The 22,031-nt window shown below is 42.7% G+C and overlaps 1 protein-coding gene and 1 long non-coding RNA gene across 5 annotated transcripts in view; one reads left to right on the forward strand and one right to left on the reverse strand.

Moving 5' to 3' along the window:
- Positions 1–9,507: 9,507 nt before the first annotated feature.
- The window catches only part of App (amyloid beta precursor protein), a 231,206-nt gene continuing 218,682 nt past the window's right edge, over positions 9,508–22,031 (reverse strand). For all 4 annotated transcript variants that reach the window (XM_006987946.4, XM_006987944.4, XM_006987945.4 and 1 more), the window contains 3 exons: positions 20,989–21,089; positions 17,534–17,680; positions 9,508–10,497 (listed from right to left, as the gene is read on the reverse strand). In XM_006987946.4, coding sequence (XP_006988008.1) covers positions 10,396–10,497; positions 17,534–17,680; positions 20,989–21,089 — 350 coding nt within the window. In that variant the 3' untranslated portion in view covers positions 9,508–10,395. The remainder of the gene's footprint in view (positions 10,498–17,533; positions 17,681–20,988; positions 21,090–22,031) is intronic.
- Positions 16,229–17,639, forward strand: LOC143268154 (uncharacterized). The gene is made up of 3 exons (XR_013043838.1): positions 16,229–16,346; positions 16,739–16,838; positions 17,512–17,639. It is a non-coding gene; the product is annotated as an uncharacterized LOC143268154 (long non-coding RNA).

Genomic DNA, 22,031 nt, shown 5'->3' on the forward strand with positions numbered 1-22,031 from the left:
CAAATGGAGATGTCAGCAGGCAGTTGGGCATCTGGAGTTCAGGAAATGGGTACAGACTGGAGAACACAGAAAGAAATTGTCCTACTCAAGGGAATTAAGCCACTCTTTCATTGCAGATTAGTTATGCTTAACTGCTCAAGTGACATGTATGGACACTGTCCTGTTTATTGCTAACAGGCTATGTAGATCTTTTTAATGTGGTCTTTTTTTTATTATATATTCTAAAGTACTTTGTCATCCTTCTCATCCAGAGTCAGAGCCCGTGTCTCCTCGCTTTGATCCATAGGCAGGCATTTTATACTATCTTAACCAATTGGGCACTAGAGAAGTGATGTTGAGGGATTTCCAAGGCAAGCGCATACAAAAGTGTCGTTTCTATATCTCTTTGGCATGTTTGCCTTTGGGGCTGAGCCAGGGTGCTATGGGAAGGCTCAGTCCACATGACAATATGCATGAGCTGAGGTCATTGAGATGGTAAGAACCATCCTAAACATGAGGTACCATTCCGAGCGCAGTCGTTGCAGTCTGAATATAAAGGAGGAGTAAGTGAGCTGAAGCCAGCCAGCATTTGTCTTTCTCTGCTTCCTCGCTGCAGATGCAACATGAGCATCGGTTTCACACTCAGGCACACTAGACTCTTTTTTTTAGATATGGCATTCATTTTATGCACCTTTATTTTAGTGTGTGTATTTTGCCTGCATCTATGTCTGTGTGACAGTGTCAGATCTCCTGAAACTGGAGTTACAGGAAGTTATGAGCTTGCCATATGGGTGCTGGGAATTGAACCCTGGTCCTCTAGAAGAGCAGCCAGTGCTCCTAACTGCTGAGCCATCTCTCCAGCCCCGAGACTAGACTCTTGAACCATAAGACCAATGATTTCTTCCTTGGCTTTTGTCAGGTATTTGGAAATTCCCATGAGGGACTTAACTAAAATAAGTTTCCACTGTTAGTGCTTTGTAGAGAAGACACAATCCTTTCCTATGAACCCCTACTCCAACTGCTTTGTGCCAAAATAAAAATGCAATTGCTTCAGCTCCTGTTTAGAGTGCTGATGAGTATACAGAGACTTAATTTGCAAGGTGTTAAGAGTAGGGTCATATGTTGCATTTGTTTTCTCAATGGATGCATTCCCAGTCTGTGGCGTGCTCTGAGGGTATACAGTCGTCACTCACTAATTGTTTTCAATGGATGAATCACATTGAAGCAGGAGTGGTCTTCTCTCAAATTCAAGGAAGGGGTTTGTGAACACTGAGGAAGGTTCCTAGCTTTGAGAAACAGAGTTCAGCTTAGAAAGAACTCAGTTCACGGGAAGGCAGTCCTTGTACACACAGGCAAACTTTGATTACTCAGGAAAACTTATTAGCAGTGAGAGTCATTTACTTTGGAAATTACTGTAAAACCTTTTCAAGTAGAGTCATAGTTGAAATGAGACGCCGCCTGCTCTCGGCCCCGGAAAGGGTGAGTTGCTGGAGAGTAGCGTTTGTTACCTTAATCATCACTGTGGGTGTCATGTTCTGATTTGAGCTGCAAGTGTAGTCAACAAAGCACAGTATAATGAAAGCAGCCCCGCTATTACATAAATGATTTGTGCTCACTTTTCCTGTGTGTAGAAAAGCATACCACAGTAGGGCCCTTAAGATGTGTGTGGGGAAGGAGGAGGCAAGGGAGGAGAATGGACTCAGGATGTGTCAAGACTGTCACAAATTAGTCTTTTCATCATTTCCTCTTGGTGACCCACATATTGCTTGAGTTCCTCTTAGTCCTAGCGGCCCTGTAGAAGACACTCTCATCCACCACTAATGAGAAAGGGACTTCCTTATTTTGGAAACCAGTTTGGAATTCTGCATAAGATACCCTTTTACTTTATTTTAATTTTTGCTATATTTTTCTTGGGCACTATTGTTCTAAATATTATATATATATATGTATATAAATAAAATTAATCCTTACAACTACCCTAGGAGACCCTATTATTATCTTATTTTAACAAATGAGGAAACTGAGACCCAGTGGAGGATGAACCTGACTCAAGACTCAGTATTCTTTTTTCTTTTTTTGAATATATATTTATTTTTAATGTATCAGTGTTTTTTTTTCCCCAAGTGTGCATGCCTAGGGTTCATAGATAACAGAAGAGAACATCAGACCCCCTTTAACTGGAGTTACAGATGGTTGGGAGCTGCCATACGGGTGCTGGGGATCGAACACAGGTCCTCTGCAAGAGCAGTAAGTGCTCTTAACCACTGGGCCATCTCTCCAGCCATCTAAGGTCCATTCCTGAAGTAGATACTAAACAGTCTTTCACCAAACACCAAAACAAAGCAATGGTTTGATATCAAAGATATTGTTTCAAATAATATTTGTAACAGCAGAAATTTTCCTAAAGAAAATAAATATCCTTGCAAAGTTATTAAATGTTTATTTTAAGAAAGCTTTCAATTATTGTTGTGAACATGTGCACATTAGAGCAAGTGATGTGGACCACAAAATATGAAACAGTGGTAAGTGAGGTAAATACACATAGCTTAAAACTAGCAAAAAGCAAATGCTATGTGTTGAATATATGTATCTCTCCCCAAGTCCCATGTTAATTTTGACCCTCAGGTTGATGGTATCTAGAGGTGCTCTATGGGAACTGATTAGGTACTGAGTGTGGAGTTTATAGTCCTCATCTCTGAGTAGTGGCTCGAGAGTGGGTTCTTCCTTTTTGTCTATGCTGTGTGTTCCACAATTAGCAGGCATCCTTACAGTCACAACGCAAGCTAAAACAAAACCAAGCTGGGCAGTGGTGGCGCACGTCTTTAATCCCAGCGCTCGGGAGGCAGAGGCAGGTGGATCTTTGTGAGTTCAAGGCCAGCCTGGGCTACCAAGTGAGTTCCAGGACAGGCTCCAAAGCTACACAGAGAAACCCTGTCTCGAAAAACCAAAACAAACAAACAAACAAAAACCAAGAACCCAGGTTCCTAACTCAGAGGAATGGTCTAGGTTTAAACTATTGATTTACATATATGAATGAGGAAGAATACTTCTCATGTGGCTATTTATTAACTCAGTGTGGAGAGGAGATGGATGAGGCAGAAACTCAGGAGTCTCCAGTATTTAGAACTTTCATGGCTTATTTAAATGGGGGTGTTTTTATTTAGAGCATAGAATTTTAAGTCTCAAGGGATTATCTCTGGTCCCAAAATGGGATATAAGGAAGTCTCTCTCTCTCTCTCTCTCTCTCTCTCTCTCTCTCTCTCTCTCTCTCTCTCTCTCTCCCTCTCTCTCAGCTCACATTGAATGAGAAACATTTGAGAAACAGATCTGAAGAATAGTGAGTCAAAAGGACCCAAGAAAGGAAAAATAATAATACAGCTATGTTGGAAAGCATGATAGTCTTTGTCAATGTGTATATAAAAATATTTTTTTTTCAAATTTAGTCTTATTTTATGTGTATGAGTGTTTTGACTGCATGTGTGTGCCACATGCATATATCGCCAGGGAGACCAGAAGAGGACACCAGATACCCAGGAACTGATGTTACTGTCCTTTGTGAGCTGCATTGTGGGTGCTGGGAATTGAACTTAGGTCCACTGGAAGAGCAGCCAGTGCTCTTAACTGCTGAGCCATCTCTCCAACCCCTAGATTACATTCTTAAAGCTAGGCACCAAGATCTATTCCCGCATTTAGCCACTTCCTCCTAAGGCTGACTACTTCAATACTACCAAAGTATTACAGTCCAGCAGTTAAAAGCCCCCTGTGGCTTCCCTAATTAATCTGTCCAATCAAAACTAAACACCCTGGAGGAGGTGGGAATGGGGGGTGGGCTGGGGGGAAGGGGAGGGGGGCAGGAAGGGGGAGAACAAGGGAATCTGTGGCTGTTATGTAGAACTGAATAGTATTGTAAAATAAAATAAAATAAAAAACAAAACAAAACAACAACAACAACAGCAACAAAAAACTAAACACCTCATCCTAACATCAGGGTTTCCCCATTCACTTTTCTAAACTGCCATTTGCCTATGGGCCGGTCCTGTCTCCTCTCTATCCAGAGGCAGTCCTTTGTCCCCTTCCCCTTCTCTTTCATCTTCTATCTCCTGTCTTGTCTCTTATTGCCTGCCCTTTGTCACTCCGGGGCAAATACATCTCCTCTGTACTGAGAATTTGGTCTTGGATGTCTTGTGCTGAACGCTGGTCCCTCCAAACGGGCCTCGTGCTGGAGCCGCTGTACTCTCCCTGACATGATGGACTCTTTCCTTCTGGAGCCGCAGTCAGCCCTTTCTCCCGTCAGTAGCTTTGATCAGAGTATTTCATCACCGCAACAGAAGAGGAATTAACACAGCGGAGTACCATTTCAAGCAAGCTAAGGGGAAAAACGAGCTGTCTTTCCAGTTGCAAGGTCTTGGAGAGTCGGTTTTGAACATCCCAGAAGTTTAGCAGTACTGTAGCGTACATCTTCCAGGAGGTACCGCCTGGTGAGTTTTTTCTCACCTGGATTTCCAGCCTCATGCTCTGTAACTATGCTCTCTCCCTATCACAATGGGCTGTTTCTTTCTGGAGCCACAACAAACCCTTTCTCCCATAACGGCTCAGGCTTCTGGAAGAAGTGCTGACTGCTGTGGCATAGTGACTCAATACTTAGCCATGGATTGAGGAAAATCATGTATTACCTGCTCCAAGGCTCGGGAACTTTGTAGAAGTGGCAGCAATAACTGAAGAACAAGAGGAAAGACTGGCGTGTTATGTAGCAATTTCTTCCGAATTGAAACAAACATTTCACCCTGGAGGGAAGGTCCTTTAGACTCTGCAAGTTCTTAACAGCCATTCAGAAGAGAGGCTCCTGGAGAGGCAGGAAGTCAACAATTCTAGGTATCAGGAAGTTCCTGAAATCTAGGAGACTGACACCTCCCTCCCCACTTATGAGTGTCAACATTACATCTCTCATTACAATAAAGGAGCCTAGTAGTAATTTGGGGGGTGTAAATATTTAGAAATTAATTTGATAGACACATCTATTTAGTAATCAAGGTTCCATAAGCAGTGAGGACCCCTGGGAAGAAGAGACTCTCTGGCCTGCTGAGCTGTCCCCAAGTCATGCAGAGAGCTCCAGGGATGCAGCTTTTGTGAATTGTCACCCAAATGGGGATAGTTTTTTGTTTTTTGGTAATGCAGCTGCTTCTGAGTCCTCAAGTCCTCAATATGTAAATAACCCCTCACACATATTCCTGTAAGCAATTTCATCGAACTCATTGGTTTGCGAAGGTGTACTTCAGTAGAATCATCTCATTGGCCTGGTGCTGGTTATCTATCTAGGACAAATCACTATGCATTTTTAATCTTTGCAGAACATATTAAAACAACAACACAACAACCACAACCACCACCCACCAGAATAAAAACACAAACTGAGAACACTTTCCTTATCTAGCCTATGGGGCCATTTCTTTCTTTCTTTTTTTTTTTTTTTTTAATTTTTAATTTTTTTCGGGGTGGGGTGAGAAACAAATTCATGCATACAATGAGGTATCTTGTGAATGGTACCCAATTTTAGGCCTGAAATCTGTTTGTGTTTTATACATCTTGTACGTGTAGCCTGAATCTGATTTTATACAGTAACTTCTGTTAATCTGATGTTCCTGGTGTGGGATTTCCATATGAAGTTGTATGCCAGTGTTCCCAAAAGCTTCGACACTGGCTTTGATGCCCCAGCACCTGGAAAAAAAAAGGACCTTAGAGGATTTTGGTCTCCAGGAGTCATTTTTTAAAATGTCGAAAGATTGCTGCTATTTATAGAGAGGCACAGTAATATACTTAGTGATACCGCCGTAAGACTGAACAGAATTACCAGTCAATACAGAGGTTGTGTCGATAGGACAGGCTGGATCGGCTAAAAATGAAAAGGGTAGACAAAAATTTACTATGGAGGTGGCAAAGTGAGGCAGAAGGTTTGCAAAGTGGACGGCGCTAACATAGACATTGAGTTTGAATACAAAGGAAATCAACTGAAAAATCTGAACTGTAAAGCAGCCTTTGAACGCGTGAGGCAGTATTCAGTGTAACTGGAGATCACTGCAGACTAAAGCTGTTCTGAGATGCTGTTTGTCATTGCACACCACACCGAAGTCCCGGCTCCAGCACCCCACTGTGCACCAGTATGGTTTTTTTAATCAAGATGTTTCTGTCCTGGAGGCTTCCTTAGGAACTGAACAACTACAAATCTCAGAAAGTTCCTGAAACAACATTCACAAGGCCCCTCCCTCCTCCAGGTCAAAGAAGCAGACTGTTTGGGAGAGAGGAACCAGCGGAGAGCTGTGGAGTTTCAGTCTTTCCTAGAGCTGTGGGTTGGGCTTTTGGCAATGCAGCTGCTTTTGAGTCACCCAGGCTCTGGTAAATAAGGCGTCATCCATACTCCTGCTAGTAATCCCAATAAATTCGGCGGTTTGCTCAGTTAAGACTTTGGTAGAATTATTTCTTTGTTGTTGATGATCTATGTGGGGTAGATGTTCGCTTATGTCTCCCCAGGAAAGATCACACAGCACTTCTAAATTGCATCTCTGAAATAATCTAAACTAAGATTTATGGTCACTGCAACTGAAGGCTGGCGTGGAATATGTGTGATACACAGCCGTATTTGGGAGTTAAGTTTTCCACTTCATTGACAGCAGTAGAAATGTAGTGCTGTATTAGGTACCCTGCTGTCTCTCACTAGTCCAGGTAAAATGACACTATCTTATTGTGGTTGATATATCATGCACCCCAGTAAACTTAGCTGGGGGTCAGAGAACAGAACAGCCACTAGATAAAGAGGCCAGAAAATGGTGGCACTCATACCTTTAATCCTATCACTTGAGAGACAGAGATCCATCTGTGAGTTCAATGCCACACTGGAAACAGCCAGGCATGGTGATACACGCCTTTAATCCCAGGAAGTGATGGCGGAAGCAGAAAGGTATACAAGGCATGAGGACCAGGAACTAGAGGCTTTTTGGGCTTTTAAGCTTGTAGGCTTTTAGCAGCAGTTCATCTGAGATCTATTTGGATGAGGACTCAGAGGCTTCCAGTTTGAGGAAACAGGATCGGCTGAGAAGTTGATGAGACCTTTGAAGATTCATGTTACAGGGTTGGGGATTTAGCTCAGTGGTAGAGAGCTTGCCGAGCAAGCACAAGGCCCTGGGTTTGATCCTCGGCTCAAAAAAAAAAAAAAAAAAAATTCATGTTACATCTTACTTTTTCCATCTGTACTGTGTATTATCATACAGCAGTCATGCCTAATTGTTCTTAATGGGGAAAGAAGATGAGGTTTTTTTTCTTTGAAAATAAGTTACAGTCAGGTAAATTCTAGCTGAGTTTGTTCATACTATAGTGGTGTACTGAAATCGTGAATTTTTGTTTAAAATATTGTGATATAAAGCTAAAATGTGCATGGCAGATTCCTTTTCTAAGATCAGTATTATTTGGGGTTCCCCTAGGTCCTAAGGCTATCTAGTCTCCAGTTCTTGGTTACCTAAGCAGTGTCAGGTATGGCTTATACCTCATGGAGTGGATCTTAAGTCAAATCAGTTATTGGTTGGTTACTCCCACAAGCTTTGTGCCACTGTTACCATAGCACAGTGCTGATTCTTATGCTCTTGAGACACAGGACAACAAAGAAGGAATAACTGGGAAAACGGTCAGATCTAAATTCATGTTGAAACTCCAGTTCTCAACGATGACATGTACAGGTGGGACCTTTGGGAAGTGACTAGGGTTAGATCTGGTCAGGTCTCAGGATAGAATTAGCACCCAAGAATGATGAAAGACTAGAGATTTTTTCCTTTCCAGCACGTGAGGAGTCAGGGAGGAAGCTAGGAAGGTCCTTCTAGAGCCCAAACACTGTCCTCTCGATCTTGTTTCTAGGTAGTACGACTAGAAAAATGTCAGGTTTAAGCCATCTGGTCTTTGGATATTATTTTTCTTTTCTTTTTCCTTTTCTTTCCCTTTCTTCCTCTCTTTCTCTTTATTTATTTATTTATTTTTTTCGAGACAGGGTTTCTCTGTGTAGCTTTGGTGCCTGTCCTGGATCTTGCTCTGTAGACCAGGCTGGCCTCAAACTCACAGAGATCCGCCTGCCTCTGCCTCCCGAGTGCTGGGATTAAAGGCGTGCGCCACCACTTCCTGGTTGGATATTAGTTTTTGTTCTAGCAGCTGGAATAAACATAGGCATCTTCTGTAAAAGACTGCGTGCATAGGCCACTAAACTACACATCAGGGATGGCAGGATGGCTCAGTGGGTAAAGGTGCTTGCTGCCAAGCTTGGTGACTTGAGTTTGATTCCCAGAACACAGTGGAGAGAGCAGAGTTCCCAGCAAGCCGTCCACTGAAACTCATAAGTGCATTGCAGCACGTACAACACACTCCACATAAAATAAATGTTAAAAACAGTTTATAGATCAGTGGTTTGGAACTTGCTTTCTTAAGAGATGTTTGGCAGGATCTGGACAGTTGATTTTTCTTTCCCCATTGGAGAATGTTTTCTGGAAACACTTCCGCTGTGTTACTTTTTGAGATAGGCTCTCACTCTATGGTCTAGGCAGGGCTTGGCCTCTTGCCTCCCACCCAAGTACTGGAATCATAGGCATGTGAGATGTTGTATAGCTCAGGAGACATTTCTTGTTAGAATTAGTTAAGTGCTGGTAAATATCCTGCAATGCTCAGACCCCCATGAATGAGAATGACTCTCCACAAAATGTGGGTAGTGCCTAGGTCCAGACCTTGCTGTAGAGGTAGCTACCAGTTGCTTTAAATATTATTCCTAGGATGTAACTCACTTGGTAGAGAACTTACCTAGAACATAGGGAACTCTGGATTCAAATCCTAGCCCCCGCATATGGGACATGATGGTACATGCTATAGTCCTAGCACTTGGAAGGTGGAGGGAGGATAACCAGGAGTTTAAGGCTATCCTTGGCTACACGAGTTAGAGGCTAGATTGGGGTACTTGAGACCCTACCTTGAAATTAAAAAAAAAAAAAAAAGTTTATTTCTCTACAACTTTTCTCTTTGTTTTTGTCTCACATTTAGAACATAAGGACCAAGACGACATAGCACAGCCTTTTAAAACAGTAAACACCATCAATTAGGCCTGTGAAGTATTGTACCAGCATTAAGAGCTGTGTTCCCCATAATTTCCTCTTCAGACTCACACTTAGGTGTGAATGGCCATATGAGATGGATTCTCACTGTCTAGATTACTCAAACATCAGCTCTTACCATCGAACCACACCAGTACAATGGCGCCCCTCCAACCGCGTGTTTACTCACAGGAAAACACCACTTTATACAAGCTGTAGACTGCTTAGAGGCGTTGTCTCAGGGTGGCCTCTCTACTCTCTTCTTTTCCACCTTGTTTTCACTTTCTTTCAGCGCCGTTGAAGTGTTTTGGACTGGATAATTACAACGGACCCTGCCTTTCTCTCCTACCCCACATCACTTTTACCACTCAGTGTCCACAATCACCGTTCCAAAAAAAAAAAAAAAAGTCTTGCCTGGAGTTATTTTATTTAATTTATTTATGTAATACAGTGTAGAAAGCTATCATGGCATAAGCAATGATTCTGTACAATCATCCTGCAGAAAATTATTTTTGGAGAATTCTTGGTAATTTGAGACCAGCAGAACACTCCCTCCCCCCACCCGTAAAAGTGCTTACGATGAACAGGGATTTTTTCTTTTTATCAAAGATCCAAAGATACATGGACAACAACAACAAAAAAAGTTCAAATTCTCAATGCCTAATGTGTGCACATAAAACAGGCACAAAGAAATCAATGAGTATCCTCGTATCCTATGCCACAAAGAGAGCAGAAGCAGCAATCTGTACAGTAAAATGCAATCATGGAAAAGAAGTTTCTAAATCATTTGGAATACTTAAAAATGTTTAAAATGCATAGTGATCAGGGAAAGAATACTTAGACAAGAGAAGCAGCTAAACGCCCACGTTCACATGAAGCATCCCCCATCGATTTTTTTTTTTAAAGCATATTTCAAGTAGGAGTTAATTGGGTCACAAACCACAAGAATAATATACAGCGGGCTAAGGGGCTATGTATGTGATAAATAATCAGGAGAGAATCTATTCATGCACTAGTTTGATACAGCTAATTTTTTTTTCTTTTTACAGTACACAAAACCCATTAATAATGTAGTGTAGAGACCAGAATGTAAAGAGAGAAAGAGAATACATTACTGATTTGTATATTAGTTCAAGTTCAGGCATCTACTCGTGTTACAGCATGGCTGTCAAAAGGCGAAGATGAGTAAATAACAAAACGGAAGGGCTTGCTTCTTCCCACATTATTTTATAAATGAACACCGATGGGTAGTGGAGCAATGGTTTCGCTGTCCAAGTTCGGAGGCTGCTGCTGTGGCAGTGGTCTAGTTCTGCATCTGCTCAAAGAACTTGTAAGTTGGATTCTCATATCCATTCTGCTGCATCTTGGAGAGGTGGCGCTCCTCCGGGGTCACGGCAGCGTCAACCTTAGAAAGCAGGGACGAGACTCGAGTTTAAAATACACCAACACTTTAAGGGAGCATGGTACTACTACTAGGCAGTAAAAGGACACAGGGCGCAGTACTTTTGCCCAAAGTGCACGGCATCCACGGTTTTATCTTCTTCATCCCCCAACTTCTGACACGACACAGCAGAGCCAATGGCTTATGCCGATGCTGCATCCAGCCACTAGGTGGTGCTGAAAATCTTGATGTACTCAAGTTTGCACGGGGGCGCCCATTGGCTGAAACAAACAGCTAACACTGAAGATATGGGGTGGTAAGGGCACTGTGAGTGACAGTTAGATCTGTGCAAAATATACTACTCAGCTCTCTGGGGTTTCAAGTATCTTCTTATTTCAATGTGCCTTTATATTTGTAGAAATATTAAGGAGAGTTCTGAGAACCTATTATTAAAGTAATAACATGTATAAAAGGGGAGTATCATCTGACATGAAAAGGAAAGCTATGTAGAGACACGCTGACTTATATATTATATATTACATATTTTATATATGTCTGTCTGTCTAATATACTTACACATAGATAATTTGCAATACTGGGAGTTGGATTCAGGGCTAGAGCTGCACTCATAGCACAGACACACAGACACACAGACACACACGCCCCTGAACCCCAAGATACATAGGAACTACAGCCAGCTAAACCACCACAGGGAGTCCGTTCCTACTTCAGGGTTCACCTGTGAGATCAGGTCAGCATTATAAACACACGCTCCCTCAGTCATTGTCACGCAGAGCCATGCAGGCTGACAAGTCTCTGCAGACCGAGCAGGGCACTTATCTCTTTACGGTAGCTAATGGCTGTTCTTGTTTCTATATTTGCATGACCTCTCCAGTGAGAAGGGGAGGTGCTTGCTTAAGTCTGCCGAATTAATAAGAGCTCAGCATCTGCAAAACCACTGGAAGATGAAGAGAGTCTGTTCAGATGCACACAGAATAAAACATGACTTCCACGGAAAAGTTCAGGTGTATTCTACGGGCTGTACTTCAAAGGGATCTTTCTTATTCTGTTCAGGACTGAAATGACCTTGCAACCTCAGTCGGACCCCATTTCCCATTGCTGAGCATTGTTTTCTTCTCTGATACTGCCAATGTGGCCGTTCAGACCCCTGCATGGCTGTTTCACAGCAGTGGTGGCGTGGAAACTCTAATGCGGGGAGGAGGGAGGGGAAGCCAGAGCATATGGTGTCAGTGTTGAGCTACAAGGTGTATGGATGGACCTATATAGATAGGTCAGGACTAGTCCCACCTAAGAAGTAACTCAGAGGGAGAGCCTTGTAGATATGAATTCCTTCAAAGCCACTGTGTGACCTCCTCTCACAGAACCAGTGACTCTTTTTGGCCTGCGTATGAGACAGACTTCACCATGCAGTGGGAATAGGAGCTCTCTGGCCACAGGACAATTCCTTCGGCTGATTGTCCCCGACTCCTCCCATCTTCAGGAGGTGGTATCTGGATGGGGGATGGGAGCGGTTCCCATCTTCCCTCCTATGAGAGCTGCCTGCAGTCCTGTCCCCAGGTTATTCCAGTGATGGGTCTGGGCGTTCCTCCTGGAACAAGTGCTACCTAAGAGCCAGCACTCAGACAATCCTGATCAAATGGTTGCCCAGCATCACTGCCCTTTGGGACAAACACACAGGTGTTTTTCTCATCTCCTGTTTCCTGTGGTCTGTGCTGTTGTCAACAAATGAGGTCACCTTGATTTAATTGGCAATTGTCTAATTGGCCACAGGCTTGCAAGTTAAAACGCCTTCTCTCTACAGATTAACTTCCAAAGTGAGAACATTCAGTCATTCTCCCAGTCTGCTTGTTAGGGACCTGCCTGTATGTACCATTTGAACTTGGGCACCCCCTCCCACTCCTTGTGTTAACCCATAATTGAGATTCTAAATAAGGGAATTAAAAAAAAATCTTTCTTCAGAGATCAAACACGAAGCTGCTGCTTCTTCGTCTAGAAACAGCTGTGGGTTAGAATACATACCTGGAGGAGGAGCAGCAACCCTCACCCTACCTGTCAACAGTCATTTGCCTTTTCCAAAAGCAGCTTCCAACTCCAAACAAATGCTCAAGGGAACCCTACCAGAGACCAAGGCTCAGAGCTGGCTCAGTCCTGGCATCTCAATTCCCTGTCTTTTCCTGGTTTGTTTCACGGCTAATCCTCGATGCCCTTTGCTGCTGGGAAGCAGAAGTGTTCACAGATTCCTGCCAAGGGGCAGCTTGGCCCTCAGTGTTTACAGGACTCTGAGCTTCTGGAAAGGATTGCTTTTACAAATGGCACCTGAGGAGAGGAGTCTAAATGGCATCTTTTAATCCCCAATCCTCTTGGATGCTGGAAGTGAATATTCATGTCTGCAGAGAAACCTCCAGCTAAAGAAAGAGCAAGGGCGAACCTTCCTCATAGCAAGGGCCCTCAGTCCCCTCCTTATGGTCAAAGCTACCATGGGAACTGTGCCAAGCCCTCTATGACCGGGTGTGGCGTGGACATCCTAATACTATTTCCTTCAATGCTGAGCTGTGGCAGCTTGAGCCGGTGGTGGAGAGTTCTAGAAAAAATGATGGGACAGCATGGGATGGGGGACAGAATCTACTCTTCCAGGGGAAGGAACATCCCCTTGTTAGAGGGGAAAACTCAGGCATCCCATTAATGACTATGCTTTCCTCTGAAGTCTGGACTGAACAACAGAGGGACTGATCTGCAGTGGGCCGGGCTTTAGGTAGAGGACTCTGTCTTTAGGACACCCAAGCCTTCACACAGCACAGCATGTGACTTCAGTGGCCACTGGGGATGATGAACTGTAAACGGCTGAGGCTACTCAGCCTGGACATCTTCAAGAAGTAAAATGGAAGTGCTGAGGATTGAACCCAGGGCATGCCAGGCAAGCACTCCATTGCTGACCCAAACTTCCCTCCCCTCACAATCCCCGAGAGGACTCACATTCTTTCTTTCTTTTTCTTTTTCCAAGACAGGGCTTTCTCTGTGTAACAGCTCTGGCTGTCCTGGAACTCGCTTTGTAGACCAGGCTGTCTTTGAACTCACAGAGATCTGCCTGCCTCTTCCTCCTAAGAGCTGGGATTAAAGACGTGTGCCACCACACCTGGCTGAGGACTCTTACACTCTTGCCATGCCGCTTTCCTACTCTCTCCAATCCCTCCCAGTGCTGATTTTCTGCTCAACCCCGGGCATGCTCATTTTTGTAATTATGATTCCATCTCTGTGTAGGCACTTAGCTACATTCATAGCCAGTGTAGAGTGGCTCAGGACCTCCTTGCTTAGGCCCCCCCCTTTTTTTCTGGTTTTTCGAGACAGGTTTTTTCTGTGTAGTTTTGGTGCCTGTCCTGGATCTTGCTCTGTAGACCAAGGTAGCCTCGAACTCACAGAGATCCGCCTGGCTCTGCCTCCCGAGTGCTGGGATTAAAGGCGTGCACCACCACCACCACCACCACCACCACCACCACCACCACCACCACCACCACCACCACCACCACCCAGCTGCTTAGCGCTTTATAATCCTCTTGGATGCTTTCCTTTCCCTTCCAGTTCCTCCTCTTGCTGTTATCTGGAAGACATCCATAAACCAGAAGTTACTTCTTATCTAACCTTAAGTCTCTCTGACTGATCTGGCACACCAGGTTAGTGGCGACCTGTGCACCCATCTTCCCAGGAGGAAAGGACCTCTAAGGCCATGCTTTTATGATGTCATCAGTATGACAACACATTCCTCAAGAGAAAGGTCATATGCCATGATTCCATGAAAAGCTAAATAAACAATTTTCCTTTTTTGGGTCATTAAGGAAATAGCTGGGGGTCTGGAGGCAGAGAGAGTGCAGTGTCTTCATCAGAGCCTGGAAAGGCAGATTTCCTTTCCATCCTACAATAAAGAGACAGTGCGGCTTCATCTTATTGAAGGTGAAGTGTCTCTCTGGTGTACTGAAGATCTACAGTACATACAATGTTTTCAACATCTGGGTCAATGAACATCAGTGCGGAACCTTCTAAAACAGGAGCAGAGGTGGGTAACAGAGGTGGCACAAGGGTGCTCTGCCACTAGCAACAGACTGAAATTGCAGGCATATTCAGGAAGCAGTATACGAGAGGGTCATGACTAGTGTCAGCTACCAAATCAGGAAGCCTAGCTGGCAGAATGAATCTCTGGTGTCATGCTCAGCAAACCATTAAGTCAGTATTTATTTCTTATTTTTTAAAAAAACTAAAGCCAACTGCTCATTTCTGATGGCCATCTACTGTATCAATTAGAAACACTAGGCTTGTCTGCATGTCCACATTTCCCTCCATGATTTTCCCAGGCTTGTTATCTCTGTGACCCATGGGAGTCTTTCATTATAAGAACAAGAGCTACTCTGGAGACACATGCTCCCATCATGCCCTGGTGGTGTGAAATACAATGGTGTTGTCTTGAGTTACCAAGACACTGGATCCATTCATTACTCCCTTTTGTTCTTACTGAGGCAGGTCTACTCATTCATGAAGGACATCAGCCAGAGCTGGGAATAATGCTATTTCCACATGTAGGGTTCCTTCAGCATACACAGAAGATTGGCTCCAAAACCAAAGATGAAGGATGAAGATGGGAGATGAAGTTCACATCCTAATAAAGCAGGGTATTTGCATATAACCTACACATTCTCTTGTATTCTTCAAGCACCTCGAGATGACTGACTTATAATTCTGAATACAATCTAAATGCAAATAGTTGTTATAGCGATTATTTAGGGAATAAGCTATTTATGCTCAGATGCATTCTTTTCCCTAAATAATTTTGCTCTGTGATTGGCTCAACCTGCGGCTGTGGAGGCAGGAGAAGATCACAAACATCCCATAGCAGTGAGTGTGTCTCACTACTGACGCCCCAGACTGAGCAGCAGCTCTTGGTGGCCGAGTGCTACCACTTCAGCTAAATGACACCTCCCCAGAGGCAGGGGATGGGGACAACACTACCCATTAGTTCTGTTTCAACCCTCTGGTCAAATGCAGACTCAATACAGAGCTGGACATCTTCCGGACAAGATGCCCCATGTTGGACCGAAACACCAACTGAAGACCATTTAAACAGAATTCTACTAATGAAATTCAAAAGAGTTTTTGAATCATTCACATATGCAAATAGGGGACCAAAGTAACAAACTAGATTTCATTAGAAACAAGAGAAAGATGCATTGGAAATAATGTTTTACAGTGTTTGAATAACAAAAGCTTAGGTACACTATAGAAACAGCAAAACCCAAAGTTGGTATCTGTGTGTGCACGCGCACGTGTGTGTGTGTGTGTGTGTGTGTGTGTGTGTGTGTGTGTGTGGTGTGTGCGCGTGTGCACGTGCACATGTTGTTGTGTGTGTATATGTACGGAGGCCAGAGGTTTGGGTCAGGTATTTTCCTCAAGGCTCTCCACTGTATTTTTTGAGACCGGGTCTCTTGCTGAACCTGGAACTCGCTGATTCCAGCAATCCCTCAGGTTCATTCACTTTTCTCTGTCTCCCCAGGGCTGGTGTGGCTGTGTCTTTCTTTTCTTTCTTTCTTTTTTTTTTTATGTTATAGATCCAAAAACAGGTTCTTATATTTGTGAGGTAAACACTTTACTGCCTGGGTATGTCTCCAGACCCCGAGTTACTGCTTTTCTTGAAAACTGTGTATTCATCCTCTAGTTTGTGAAATCTTTCTTTCTCCTCTTGCTACCACAATTTCCCGAGTCTCATCCAAAACACTGGTCTTCAGTATATCCACATCAACAGAGACAGGAAGGTAAAACCCACAACACTCCCCATGAACAAGCTGTGGAGATGCCAAGGACCGATGAAAGTGAGATTTCTGGCTTCCCCTCACTTGAGTTCGTTAAACGATCCCACCCTCGAATAATTACCGATGGCTTGGAGTACTTTCTCTGGGATTAGCGAGACACCTACCACTGGCCTCTGATAGAAAGCAATGGGTGGTATGGGGGACAGGGACTATTTTAAGTTTGGCCCTGTGCAGATCTTTTTATTCGATTCACTTTTCTCTCATCTACAAAATAAGATCAGTTTGGCCACAAAGCTCTTTCAGTTTTAGGACACCTGCACTACTAACTCACTATCTAAAAGTTATACACACAGGGAGGCTTTAAGAGTTCTCCATCACCACAAGTGTACTTTAAATTCATAGAAAGATCTTATTTGTAAACTTCCCCCCTTTGTTCTTTCCCCCCACATCAGGAGTGGGAGGAGCCGCATTTGAAGCCTGGACTTTTTGATGACGTCACACTGACGTCTGTGCTAAGCATCCTTGGTTGGCTGTGCTGCGGACAGAAAGACTGTAAGTCTGGCACATTTGCAGTGTGGGGGTCCTCGTGTGTGCATTCTTTCCTGTTCCAATGCTTCTTCACTCGCACCGTGAAAGGAAGATTTTTGTTCAGATGGACGTTCAGGGCAACACTCTGAACATCAGTGGCAGTCATGCATGTCTTACTGAGCTATTTGCTGCAATGTCATTTCTAACAAGACATTAATAGTAAGAGTCATTACTGAAAATTAGTAATGACTAATTAGTAAAATTATAATTACCTGGTTCTACTCAGTGGCCAGATTACTTAAGGGCCCAAACAAAACAAACAAAAAACAGGAATGAATGTCTAGGTTTATTATTTTTTTTTTGAAAAAGCAAACACCCACCCATTTTAATTTCTGACTTCGGATACTGTTTTCATTATTTAAGGAAAAGTGTACTTTTCCCCCCCTCAAAGTTGAGCATTATAACTAATCTTATTTTGGTTAATTTCAATACAAATTATAAGTTAAAGTAACACCACAAAATGTTAGTGAGTGCCCATTAAATTCACAGTAACCTGGAATGGATGAAAAGCACAGTAAGAAAAGAGCTGTACCCTGAGCACCGTGGAGGGAATACTGTTTTTCTCCCAGGAGTTCCTTAGGCCGATGCTCAGGATGTTTCCCTGCCTGTACATCCTTCCTTTCACTCACCCTTGCAGACAAGCCTCCCAGTCTACCTACCTCCACCACGCCATGATGGATGGATGTGTACTGCTTCTTCTTCAGCATCACCAAGGTGATGACAATCACTGTTGCTATGACAACGCCGCCCACCATCAGTCCAATGATGGCACCTTTGTTTGAACCCACATCTTCTGCAAAGAACACCTTGAAAACAAGCCAAGGAAAAGGACTGTAAGTGCAGGAGACTTCGGAAGTAGAAGAGTTCCAGCGGACCCTCTGCCAGTGCTCAGTGAGTGTGAGTTGGCGGGTCCCTACCAGTGAGCATCCTACTCTCCAGAGCAATGAGCAAAACATGGCCTCCCAGGTTCTCAGAAGTCAATTTTACCAGTATGTCTCAAAACAGAAGACTGCAGGAACCTGACAACCTTTGACAGATAAGTATTTGGTAAAAACAAAACAGAACAAAACAAAACAAACCATAGAGGTGCCCATCATAGTTCTGGACACAGGTGAGCACTTTCCTGTCCATAGCAGGTGGCTCTGCCTTAGCCAGTTTTCAAACTTGTGTGTTTCCATTTCCTTGAAGAGACATGTTCTCTAGATATTAATAAACACCCTGGCCGGGCGTTGGTGGCGCACGCCTTTAATCCCAGCACTCGGGAGGCAGAGCCAGGCGGATCTCTGTGAGTTCGAGGCCAGCCTGGGCTACCAAGTGAGCTCCAGGAAAGGCGCAAAGCTACACAGAGAAACCCTGTCTTGAAAAAACCAAAAAAAAAAAAAAAAAAAAAAAAAAAAAAAAACACCCTGAAACACAGGAGTTAATCAGAGGGAAAAGGACTGCCCAGTTACCTATAGCACAATAATTCGGTCAGATTCAGTTAACCATGAAACACACACTCTACTTTAAAAGCACTGTGTTTTTGAAGGGAATTAGTAGGCAAAGAGAATCTCAGAATTACAAACAGCTCATACTCTATTATGTTGTCTCTAGAAACCAAAATTGATTGCTTTACTCTGGCTGTTTATATTAAACACAAAAAGAATTCTGAGACCATCACAAAGAAGAAATTTATTCACTGTGATAAATTCTCTGCATATATATATATATATATATATATATATATATATATATATATATGTAATTTCCTCTCTGCTCTTTACAAAAACAAACCATTATTTTTTCAGCTTTGTCTACTTAGGTGGAATAACAGAATGCACTTTAATCATCTTGTTATATAAGAGACAATCTTATGGTGGATAAAAAAAGCGCACGGTGTGTGTGTGTGTGTGGGGGGGGGGGGCGACAGCTATTCCCAACCATATACCACACTCATTATGTAAGTCAGTGAAAACAGTTCCCTAAATAATTCTTTCAATGTGGCTTCAAGACAGGGGAATGACCGATTTCCGTCGCTAAATCTATCACGGTTGCCATTTGCAAAGATGAAGTAAACTAGAGCGGCTAAAAAAATTTCTAAGCGGATGTTACTCCGGGTGCATCTGCAACAGAATTAGAAATTGGTTCATGATTAATCCCCTTGCTAACCAAATATGCTAACTCAACATATTTATTAAAGGAAATCATTAATTAGCTAATGATACTACAGTGAAGTAATCAGGAATAAATGTGAGTCTGGACATACCCCTATGTCTTTAAGGAAATACTGTAATTCTGTAATATTCATTGCACTAATTATAGTACATTATCTTATCAACTAGCACAGTAGAGGGAGCTGAGGCCCCTAATTGCTGCCACCGCCATTAGTCATTGCCGCATTACGGGAGCTCGTGTAATTACTGAGAAGGGCGTCTATGACACCAGCTCAGAAAAATGTGATCCTGTGCATTCAACTTCAGCCCTCTGTCCAACTCCCAGCCTGCTGCAGATACCTCAGTGTTGTTTTCAAGCCTTCCGGCTTCGGCCAAATCAGGAACACCTCCGATTTCACAACAACTGACACAGCAATAAACTTGCCAGGGAAAACTACGCTTCAGAAGGCTGGGTGCTTTTTTTTTTTTTCTTGACAAAAATTAATGCAAATTTGAATCCCAAGCCAGCTTTGGATTTGCTACAATAATTCAGAGATGAGAAGCCAAACAATAAAGGCTTTTTCGTTTTGGAGCTTCGTACTAGGATCTACAGACTTTATTTATAAACACTGGAAAGACATTTAGAACCCATAAAGGAATCAGATGGCAGGCACACATACTCCATCTAACAGCATGTGCTGGGGTACTTATCAAGTATCACTATACGAGAATTTTATTACCTTTTTTTTTGTTCACCACCAAATGCAATGAGAAAATTGTCTTCTTGACCTAAGTCCTTTGATAAGTGATAACATGGAAGGAACTCTTAACAATCATTATTATTATTATTATTATTATTATTTTGGTTTTTCGAGACAGGGTTTCTCTGTGTAGCTTTGCGCCTTTCCTGGAACTCACTTGGTAGCCCAGGCTGGCCTCGAACTCACAGAGATCCACCTGGCTCTGCCTCCCGAGTGCTGGGATTAAAGGCGTGCGCCACCACCGCCCGGCTTAACAATCATTATTGAACATCTGAGTTTTTGGTAAAGAATGATATAATCCCTGCCTACTTAAAAAGAAGACACTTCCTTTTCTATTCATTCCAATTCTAACATGAGGAAGAAAAATGTCATGGTCTCAAATGAAATGGCTGTCTTCTTTGCCCAAGGTTTTTGATGGCAGACACTAAAGTGGAGAGGAAGAGTCATGGTCACTTCTTGCCTCTCTGTCCACCTTCACAGGGTCCCCACTCTTTCCCTTGTAAGACATATGAAACATTGGGAGCTAGGAAAGGGGTCGGAAGGAGGAGTGGACGGGATGGACAGAGGGATGAAAGGTCCTCCTTGCAGATGGGAAGTTAAGCAAACACCCTAAAAAAGGTTCCAAAGAAACATGTACTATTGCTGTGTTTGAGATTCTAATTCTTCAAACAAAACTGTAATAGATGGAGAATATTTAGAATAAAACTGGAGTCTGTAATTTTTGTATTTACATAAGGAAGTTGGGACCAAATCTAAGCAAAATTCACTGATACTTCCTACATACAGTTTATACCTAGCCTAAATAGAGTTTTATTTATATGACTTTTCAAAAGCTCATGGCGTCGTTTCTTTTTTATGGTATCCTGCCGAGGGCCAGGAAGTAACTTCTGGAGCTTTCTATTTTGGATATTTGGATTAGATATGTTCAACCTCGAAAACCCCTTTTCCTAGAAAGCATAGTGCATGGACCTTGGCTGATGTAGTTGCCACACTGAAATTAGTTACACTTTTAAGTCTCACCTGGGCTCAGCTGCTTCCAGTCAGAAAGAACTACACACAGAGCATCATTTACTTTTCTCCATATCTTTGTGATGATCTAGTCAAGCATTTTGGTTTTGTTTGCAGCTTTCCCCTCCCAGTTTTGGCACAGGACGAGCCAAGTGTTACCATGTCATTTGGGCAGACATACAGTCGTGGGGAGAGGTAAATTATTTTGCATACCAGTTTTTGATGACGAACTTCAAATCCTGAATCGTGTCCGAACTCTGCATCCATCTTCACTTCAGAGATCTCTTCCGTCTTGATATTTGTCAACCCAGAACCTGCATCAAACACAAAGTACATATGACCATCAATTAGTTTGACCTCAGTAACACGAGACAAAGGCTGCCAAAAACTTCTTTCTAGGCCAGAACTTTTAGAAAAATAGATTAAGGAGTTTCTTCAAGAAAAATGACATCCTAGACTTAAACCATTAACCACTGCCCATCAAACAAAAAGACTAAAGAAAGCTGAACATAATGCTTCTAAGGCCAAACACATGCTATAATTAAAAAGGAGACGGAAAGAAGGAAGGAAAAACTCAATGCTGGTTGGGATGCTGGGTAAAATGCGTACCTAAGAAATGTTGACTTGGTTTTAGTGGCTTATTGTTTATTATGTGTGCATTTCTATGGGCTGTCATTACTTCAGAGGAAAAAAATGCAAAGCTTTGAAAATGAACACTCATGATCTGGGAGAACAAAAAGGTTACTTTGGAGTTTTGTTCTAATTACAAATAAATTATGTTCATGTTTCTTTGTACAGTGAGCACACATTGTCAGTCACAGAATCTGTTTACCTAAGCATCCTAGCTCTCTAGTAACACACACCACGTGGAATTGCTTCCTCTGCTGACTACAGAGCAGGAGCACACAATGTGCAAGATGCTTCTTTGGGACTAACAGAATTTATTACCTAATTCTTCCTTCTCTACACATGGATGCATGATTCTTGAGCCAAATGTTAAAGTATGCCATGTTTCAAATAATAATTGCAGGTTTAAAACTAAAATGTAAATATGTTTTAGAAATTAGAGTGAAAAGATGTTCCATTTCTGCTTAGCACGTATATAATTTATAAGACGTTCTTCACACTTAGCAATAAATACCATTACAAAGAGATTAACAAAGTAATAGAATTATGGAATAAATCAATAGGAAAATATCTCTTGGGGTCACAAAACTGGATTGTTAGGCCTGGAGACTGTTGGGGATAGGGTATAA

This window comes from Peromyscus maniculatus, chromosome 12 (genome assembly GCF_049852395.1).
Source record: "Peromyscus maniculatus bairdii isolate BWxNUB_F1_BW_parent chromosome 12, HU_Pman_BW_mat_3.1, whole genome shotgun sequence".
Lineage (NCBI taxonomy): Eukaryota > Metazoa > Chordata > Mammalia > Rodentia > Cricetidae > Peromyscus > Peromyscus maniculatus.